At 40.8% G+C, this 9472-nt stretch overlaps 2 protein-coding genes across 2 annotated transcripts; one reads left to right on the top strand and one right to left on the bottom strand.

Annotated features, from left to right (window-relative positions):
* Positions 1–6439: 6439 nt before the first annotated feature.
* LOC116294235 (uncharacterized) lies at positions 6440–8824 on the top strand. The gene is made up of 3 exons (XM_089033347.1): positions 6440–7023; positions 7705–7814; positions 8095–8824. The coding sequence occupies exon 1, from the start codon at positions 6440–6442 to the stop codon at positions 7007–7009; it is 570 nt and encodes a 189-aa protein (XP_088889473.1). The 3' UTR covers positions 7010–7023; positions 7705–7814; positions 8095–8824.
* On the bottom strand, positions 7502–8325 carry LOC116294234 (uncharacterized). The gene is made up of 2 exons (XM_031701788.2): positions 8078–8325; positions 7502–7940 (listed from the first exon to the last, which is right to left on the bottom strand). Exons 1-2 carry the CDS (start codon positions 8323–8325, stop codon positions 7520–7522), a joined length of 669 nt encoding a protein of 222 aa, XP_031557648.2. The 3' UTR covers positions 7502–7519.
* Positions 8825–9472: the final 648 nt, after the last annotated feature.

Raw genomic sequence — 9472 nt, 5'->3', positions numbered from 1 at the left:
ACGTCTATTATGCCTCATTGTATGGTCCCAGGATGTACAAATGGTTCGAGAAAAACTCAAGGAATATCCTACCATCGATTGCCTAGCGATGAAAAGTTAAGAAAGGTGTGGATCTCAAAAATTCGCAGACAAAACATTAGAAAGCCTGAATACAGCTATGTTTGCAGCGAGCACTTTACTCCTGACTGCTTTCAATCTTCATTTAAAAATTTATGCGGCCAAAGATACAAAAGAACCCTTAAATCTGGATCAGTTCCAACGATTTTTCCGCATTCAAGTAAAAGAAAGGAACGCCAAAAAACACTTGAAAGACTTCGAAAAAGAGAGAAAAACGAGGTGAGTAAAAGTCATGTCCTGCTGTTAACTGAAATGAAAAGCAAAGAGTACAAATAGCTTGTGAAATTTATACCATTGAATACACATAAGTTTGCTTTTACATGCTTATAAATATTTTATTTTTGAAATTAAAGGAGCTTGAAAACATATTGGTGTAACGTTAGGATGGCACATTAAACAGTGAAACTGGTCGGATGTAACTTTCTTTATTATGGCTGTGGGACAACCATGTTGCAGCCATTCTACATCGCATGTGTTTCCACAGGGAACCCATATACAATCTTGTGAACCACAGGGAACCCATTATACTACACCTCCCCTACCGGGTTTACAACGTTATATAAACAACAAAAATAAAGTGTCCCAGTTCATGCCTATATCTCTGGACTTAACAGTTCTTTTATCTTCAAAAATATCAAGTGCAACATAATGTTCAATGTTCCTAGTACTCATCTATGAATCTCTGTGGTGGTCTCACTTTTCGTCCACTTCTAGTTGTCGTTACTCCATCATCGTCATCTGCTGACTGCTTCTTTGGATCTGACATTGTTGGCGGAGCACGTACAGGCTCTTGATCTTCCTTCTCTCCAAGCACGGGGGGTAGAGTGTTTAGATGACGTCTGTTCCGACGTACTTGAGTGTTGTTGGGTGTTTCTACGACAAAACTTCTCTCTCCGTATTCTTCTTTCACTGTTCCTTGCGTTTTTAGTCCCGGGATCCAGACTGGATCTCCTTCTTGTAAAGGTGGTAGTTCTTGTGTTCTGTGGCGGAGGTCGTAGTTTACCTTCTGTTTCAGCTTTATGTCCGCATCTTTTTGTTTCACGTAGGTTGAGTCTACTACGTTGGGTTTCAACTGACAAGGGATGACAGGAACTGTTGTACGCAGGTTTCTTGACATGAGCAGTTGCGCTGGACTATATCCTTGCTGAAGCGGTGTCGTCCTATAAGCGAGAAGTGCTAAATAGGGTTCTGTCGATCTTTCCAACAATCTCTTGACTGTTTGCACGGCACGCTCTGCTTCTCCATTGGCTTGCGCGTAGCGTGGGCTACTAGTAACGTGGTTGAAACCATACTCTTTGACGAAGCTTGCGAATTCTGTTGAAGCATACTGAGGCCCGTTGTCTGTCACAACGCGTTCCGGAATACCATGTCTCGCAAAGATTGACTTGAGATGCGTAATGACGTTGCGCGAGGTAGTGCTCGATAGCAGTGCGATTTCAATGTATCTTGAATAATAGTCAATCACCAACAGATAGTTCTGCTTCTTCCACTCAAACAGGTCAGACGCTACCTTTTGCCATGGATAGTCTGGCATCTCTGTCGCTACCATCGGTTCAGCTTTGTTTCTAGCATACTTTCTGCATACTGGACAGTTGTCAACTAGTTCTTCCAACTGACGACTCATTCCTGGCCACCATACCGACTGTCTGGCTCTCACTCGAGTCTTCACAATTCCTTGATGTCCTGTGTGGAGCTTATCTAAAATCTCCATCCTCATGGACGCGGGTATAACTAGGCGGCTTCCCCTGAGCAGCAATCCTTGTTGTACCGATAGCTCAGCTGCAAATGGGTAGTAGACCTTGATTGGGCCTTTTAGACTAGATTTCTCTGGCCATCCATCTCGGCAGTATTTTGAAATTTGTTTACAGACTTCATCCTCCTCTTGGTGAGTCCTTATTTCATCCAGACGTCTCTGGGTTGCTGGTATACTCTGCATCACGTAGTTGGCATACAGATTAACATCTTCTTGGAGTTTGTGGTCCTGGACCTCTGGCTGTGATACAGGAGCTCTTGATAGCGCATCTGCAGATGAAAGACTTTTCCCTGGGGTATGTTCAATCTGGAAATCGAACCTCATCAACCTCATTCTGAACCTCTGTATTCTTGGAGGTAGACAGTCTATGTCTTTCACTGGACTGAGTAGATATATGAGCGGCTTGTGATCTGTTATCAACAGGAAGGTTTTCCCAATCAGGTATGTGCTGAAGCGTTCGCACGCCCACGTGACTGCTAAAGCTTCTTTTTCGATTTGGGCGTATCGTTGTTCGCAGGACGTAAGGGCTCTAGACTGATAGGCAACTGGTCGCCAAGTTCCCTCCGACTGCTTTTGCTCCAGTACTGAGCCTAAACCGTACGATGACGCGTCCGCAGAAACTCGCGTTTCCTTCATTGGATCGTAGTGTGCTAATGCTGCGTCATGGCTAGTTAGTATCTCTTTAACAGCTTTGAAGGCTTCTTGTTGTGGTTTGTCCCATACCCACATCCTGTTAGTACTGAGTAGGTCTCTCAAGGGTTTGGACGTCTCGGCCAGCTTACTAGAAAACTTGCCTAACTGGTTCGCCATTCCGAGGAATCTCCTTAGCTCTGTTATGTTTCCAGGTTCTTCCATGTCTGCAATCGCCTTTATCTTAGCTGGATCCGGACGGATACCATTTTCGTCTACTATGTGGCCAAGGAAAGTGACTTTGCTCTTCGAGAATGCACACTTATCTTTGTTAAGTGTTACTCCTGCAGATTCTAACTTTGTCAGCACTTTCTCAAGGTGTTCGTCATGTTCCTTTTGATCTCGACCGTACACCAATGTGTCGTCAATCATATTGACAACTCCTTCCAATCCTGCTAAGATAGCGGTCATTTTCTTCTGGAAATGTTCGGGCGCGGAAGTTATCCCGAACGGAAGGCGGTTGTAATTAAACCTACCAAAGGGTGTTATGAACGTGGTAAGTAGAGCTGAGTCATCAGTAAGTTCAATCTGATAGAATCCAGAATTGGCATCGAGCTTTGAAAACACTTTTGCTCCACTTAACTGTGCAAGCACGTGATCCACTGATGGTAGCATGTGGCGTTCGCGTTTGACGCTCTCGTTTAACTTTGTCAAGTCTACACAGATTCTTACATCTCCGTTCTGTTTAGGCACAACTACCATAGGGGCGCACCAATCTGTAGGTTTCTCCACCTTAGATATAACTCCTTGTTTCTCGAGCTGTTCTAGCTTTTCTTTCACTTTTGGCAGTAATGGTATAGCTACTCTTCTTGGTGTGGTAACCGCATATGGTGTGGCATTATCTACTAGCTCAATATGGTATTTGCTCTCAATCTTCCCCAGACCTTTGAACAAATTTGGGTGTTTCTGGTACACCTCTTGGCTGTAGCCACGTGGCATAGCTGTTGCTTTTACTGGCTGTACTAAGTTGACTAGACCCAAAGCTTCGATTGCAGGTCGTCCTAAGAGGGGTTGCTTAAGATCACTCACTATGTGAACGTCTTGTTTTACTTTCTTGTCTCCTACTTCTAGTGTTGCGGCAAGGGTGCCACACACCTTGAGGGGCAGCTCTCCTGGACCTTTCAACGTTACGACGCTCTGTCTCAGTCTCCCTGGAATTTTCCTTTGGGTGGACAACGGTACTACTGTCACATCAGCGCCCGTGTCAATCTTGAAGTTTATTTCTATTCCATTTACCTTAACAACCTTACTCCAGGGGTCGTTTTTACTCTTTTCAACTTGACCAACGGTTATGTTTCCAAGGAATGGATCAAAGGGCTCTAATTCTTCTTTAGCCAGTTCTGGTTCTGTATCTTCTCTGACTGACTCCTTCTTTGTTGTTACAGCTCTGACATGCTTTTCTGATCTACATACAGCTTTAAAGTGTCCAATTTTCTTGCATTTGTGGCAAACTACTCCCTGAGCTGGGCATTTACTTTGTGGGTGGCTTGGTGATTTTCCACACCTGCCACAACTTTCTTGTTGGCTCTTATTCTGCTCTTTTGTCTTTTCTCGAGGCTTCTGTTTGTTTTGTGGCTTCCACTTACGGGATTTGCCTGTGAGTGCATTTACCTGGCTGGGTTTGTCACTGTTAGGGTCTTGAAAACCTCTTACTACTTGTTGCTGCCGTGTTACTTGCTCACTCTGTCGGGCGGCATCGATTGCCTTGTTCAGAGACAATTCAGCATCTAACTGGAGTTTCTCTGACAGCCTACTATCTAAAAGTCCGACCACAATGCGATCCCTGAGCATTTGATCGTGCAATTCACCGAACTGACAGTGTTTGGCAAGAGCATATAAATCAGTTATGAAACTTTCTACTGACTCACCCACCTCTTGTTTTCGATTATTGAATTTTGCTCTCTCAAATATCGTATTTCTTCGTTTTACAAAGTGTTCCTCAAATTTCTCGCGAACTGGTTTATACTTCTTCTTCTCCTCCTCGGTCAAGGTGAGTGTAGCGAGAATATCGTCGCTTTTATCGCCCATACAGTAAATTAGCATGTTTACTTGGCTTTCTTCGTCGCTTGATGCAAGCCCAGAGGCAATTCTGAACCTCTCGAATCTTCTAATCCACTTTGGCCAATCGGCTGGTTGCGAAAAATCGAAGTTTTCCGGTGGTGAAATCTGGAATGTTGACATACGTGGGTTTTGAACGATGGCTGCCTCAGCGCTCGTTTCTGGCATTTTTTTCCTAGTTCTTTGAACTAATCTTGTGGAAAAAACTTGATCAACACTTAGATTGATTCTATCCCTTAAATTCTGACACCATGTAACGTTAGGATGGCACATTAAACAGTGAAACTGGTCGGATGTAACTTTCTTTATTATGGCTGTGGGACAACCATGTTGCAGCCATTCTACATCGCATGTGTTTCCACAGGGAACCCATATACAATCTTGTGAACCACAGGGAACCCATTATACTACAATTGGCAGCAAGTGTGACCTCTTCTAGTGTAATGGAAGAAAATTGTGATGAATATATACCTGAGAAAATAGAGTATGAGCCAGACATCAACTTCTTGAACAAAAGTTGTTTAACAAAAGTGGATGCAGAGACACAATGCACAGTATTATCAAAAAGGACCATTGGCACTCAGACACTTTCCACTTCCAAATGTAACAAGAGAACAGGTTACAGCACCTTCAATCTGAGAGCAGAGGACCAGCAGGAAATTTCAAACCAAGACTATACACATATTGATTTGGATCACAATTATGCTGTTAGTTTTAGCCTGCCTGAACATGGAATGCACTTAGGAACTGAGGTAAATGAACCTGAAGCCCCAGAGCCTGAAGGTTCCATTCATATTGAAGATAATGATCAAATGATTGATGCCAGCAGTTCATGTACCAGTGTTGATGACTGTGATAGTGATTTTGTGTATTCACAGTCAGAACAGAGTGAATCTGAGTCTGAGGACACCAAGTTTAACAAAGATCGGTTATTTATTGTGTTTGAAAGTCAACTAAATGAGCTATTTACTCATTGTAAAATTTGTGGTTCTCCAGTCTGTGAAGTAATTAAGACTCAAACTGGAAGCATGACAACAGTAAGTGGCACATGTCTTGGACACCATAAATATAAGTGGAATTCACAGCCAATTATACACAACACACCAGCTGGTAATCTTCTAATACCTGCAGCAGTGACTTTGACAGGAGGAACTTTTCAGGAATATTCTCATTTTGCTGATGCTCTAAACCTGTGTTTCATAAGCTCTACACACTTTTACAATGTTCAAAATAAAATGATTTTCCCACTCATTAACAGAGCATATGAAAAACAGAGAAATGAAATAATCAATGACACAAAGTCCCAAGGACCAGTTGATTTGTGTGGAGATGGTCGCTCAGATAGCCCTGGGCACAGTGCCAAGTACGGTACCTATACTTTGATGGATGAAAAATCTGGGAGAATTGTTGATTTTTCACTGGTCCATGTTTCTGAAGTATCCTCATCGCATGCCATGGAATATGAAGGGTGCAAGAGATCTCTTAACAAATTAATAGCTCAAAAAGTTTCAATAAACTGCCTAACAACAGATTGCCACACCCAAATTACTGCTCAGTTACGAAAAAACTATCCCTCCATTAAACATCAATATGATGTATGGCACATAGCTAAGTGGGTGACTAAAAAGCTAACTCAGAAATCCAAAAAAAAAGCAAAATGAAGATCTTCTCCCATGGATAAAGTCCATTTCCAACCATTTGTGGTGGAGCGTACAAACCTGCAATGGAGATGCTGAGCTATTAAAGAGTAAGTGGGTGTCTATTGTTAATCATATTGCTAACAAGCACAGCTGGAAGGAAGGAAGAAAAACCCAAAAATGTATGCACTCCAAACTTACAAGGCAAGAGAAAAAGAAGACCCTCTGGTTAAAAGCTGGCTCACCTGCTCATGTGGCCCTTGAAGAGATTGTGTACAATAAGAAGTTGCTGAAAGACATCACTAAGTTAACAGACTTTCATCACACAGGAAATCTCGAGGTGTATCATTCACTTTTATTGAAGTATGCCCCTAAGAGAAAGCATTTTTCCTACCAGGGAATGATTGCCAGAACGCAACTAGCAGTTCTAGATCACAACAACAACTGCAGCAGAAAACAAGCTACAGTCAAAAAAGGGAAAAACCAAGGTAGCCACAGATACAAAGTGGTATTTCCAAAAGGCCGAAAAACATGGGTAGCAAAGCCAGTGTTAGAAGATAAATCATACGAATTCACAACAAGAATAATGGAACAGGTGATTGATGAGCATGAAGCTGGGACCAAATTCACAACAAGAAAACCAATCAACATACCAAAAAATATTGCAACTGCACCAAAACCACCAAAGGAAGAGGTGATCAAGAACCACAAGTCAAGAATGGGAAAAAATAAACTCAAAGCCTCCCATGATTAATTATAATATTGGTGGTAAGTGATATTATTATCATTAATTCTTATAATTATGTGTACAAGGTATGCTTGCAACAATTTTGGAACATTTATCAAGAAATTCTGACATCTTATCAAATTAAAATAATTGCTTTGTATATTAATTTAGTTCTACAGGGCTTGACACTAATGTATTTATTATTGTTATTTATCTTTTTATCATTCTACTTTTTAATTTTTAAGACATAATCAAATCAATATTCCAAAAATAAAATCATAATGAGCTTTACATGTCCACACTTTAGGTAGTTTGACTGTAACTAGTGCAAATAAAATCAACTAACCTGCTGGATTAGAAGCTTTTCAACATCTGACTACCAGTGAAGCTCATTTTTTTCAATTGCCAGTTTAACTCTGACCAGTAGTAAATATCTTATTGTGAAGTTGGGATAAGAAAAAAGACTTTAGGACTATACTGCTCCACTGTGACACTAGTGTCGAACCCTGATTCAAACTGTTATTTCTATACATCTATTTATTCATCTGAATAACGAAAGCCAACAAATTCAAAGTCTTCTTCTAAGCCTGGAGGTGGAAAGTGGGCTCGTATACACATGACAGCACAAGACGACAAAACAACCCTTATTTCTTTCCCCAAGACTCCCCAACACCATCTAACTAACTGTCTGTAAGCTGTGTGTCTATTTTTCTTATGTTCAGGCCCTTCATGGCATTGGTTGCCATATTGCTGTCGATACTGGAGCCAAGCAGCCTCCAAAACCCATTGATTTAGACACACAGCTTTAAATCCAGGATTGTCCGTAATACAGGTAATGTCACTCTCCAAATTTTCCTTTTCAAAAACTTCACGATTTTTTTCGACTATCTCTTGTATTTCGTGGCAACAAATGCATTCTAGCTCTCTGTCCATGATTTGACAATGTCCACATTTGCACCTGAAGGTCGAAAGGGTGAAATCAAGTTTTGAATTTATACACGTTTTACAGCGGAATTAATTATAGATTGAAATGCTGACTAACTTTAAAGCTAATGTAAGAATAAATAAATAAATAAATAAATCATTTCGGCTTACCAGTCTAAATTATTAAGTCTTTCAGGTGTTGAACTGCTATATGAATCAGACGACGAATCTCCTTCTGAAGAAGATATTTCACGTGTTGGCTGAAATTGATAGCCTTCTGTACCGAAGTTTTCCACTTCAAGACTTATAAATTCTTCAGAACCATCGCTGGATGAGACTGTGTCACTAGAATTTCTTTCCTCGGAAGAAGAACTCATTATTTTTGTGTTTTCCTTCTTTGTTTTGAACTTTTTTCTCATCACTGATATGATCGAAGCACGCAGTGACGTCACACAGGGCATCTGCTGACCTATTGCAGGCTCAGTGTTGTATTCAAGATGGCGGCCTCCTGGGATTCAATTTATCGCTACTTTCAGGCAGGATTTCTCGAAAGCTACGAAAGAGAGGGACTTAAGACCTTAAGAATAAGTTGAGTATAATATAAACTTTTATTCCACAAGCGCTTCTCTCAAGGTGGTGTTCCCCTTTAATACTTATTTTTAAATTACATATGAAGAGTAGATGGGATGGGAGGGAGTTTTATAATGTATAAAAAGGAAGATAGGTGTCCTCTATTAGTTCACAAACAGTTATTGTAAACAGTTATAAAACTATAAACAGTTATTGTAAGAGAATTTCGACACGTAAATAAAGTAGGATTCAGAGGGTATCCACGAGTTTGCCATGCGGCAGTTTGTTTAGATAGGTTTGCCTATTGAATATATGTAAAAATTACCTGTATAAAAGGATCTAAATCAATGACTTTGATTATTTCACGTAGAGAAGTGGGGGAGTAATACTTTCCCTAGGGACACACAGCTTTCCTCTAGACCAGATGCTCTTGACTATAAGTTTATTCGCTTGTCTTTTACAAAGTAGAGGTTGCTGACTTGACTAACTCTAAGTATATAACCAACTGCAACAACAACTGACTGGAGACTCTCTGAAGACTAAATGAAGAATAACTGTAGACTGACTGGAGACTCTGAATACTAACTGCGATTGACTGAAGAATAACTGCAACAAACTACTAACCCTGAGTGAGCTCGTATTTAAGGGTTAAGCTAGATTACTACGTCACATAACCGGTTGTACTAGGTCAATTTAGATTGAACCAGTTAGGTTACCTATGACGTAAGAGCTTGAAACAGCTTGAAATCGTTTTCACGGTTCCCAGTCGAGTTGCACAATAGTGCTTCTCGGCTCTGACGTAATGTTTTCCCATTTCAGACCACGTGTCATTCCCTAGATTATCATTTCTTTGTTTAAGGTTTGCACATGAGACACATGAATATGGATATAACTCAAACAAAGAATATTATCATCAAGTGAATGACACGTGGTCTAAAATGGGAAAACATTACGTTCGAGCGCTCCAGAGCCGAGGAGGTTTATTTGCAGGCGTAT

Source organism: Actinia tenebrosa, unplaced genomic scaffold (genome assembly GCF_029948245.1).
Source record: "Actinia tenebrosa isolate PJP-AT-01 unplaced genomic scaffold, QUT_ActTen_1.0 PGA_scaffold1__47_contigs__length_23844297, whole genome shotgun sequence".
NCBI classification, from domain to species: Eukaryota; Metazoa; Cnidaria; class Anthozoa; order Actiniaria; family Actiniidae; genus Actinia; species Actinia tenebrosa.
Note: the sequence above shows the minus strand (reverse complement) of the source record. Positions and strands in the feature narration are given on the sequence as shown.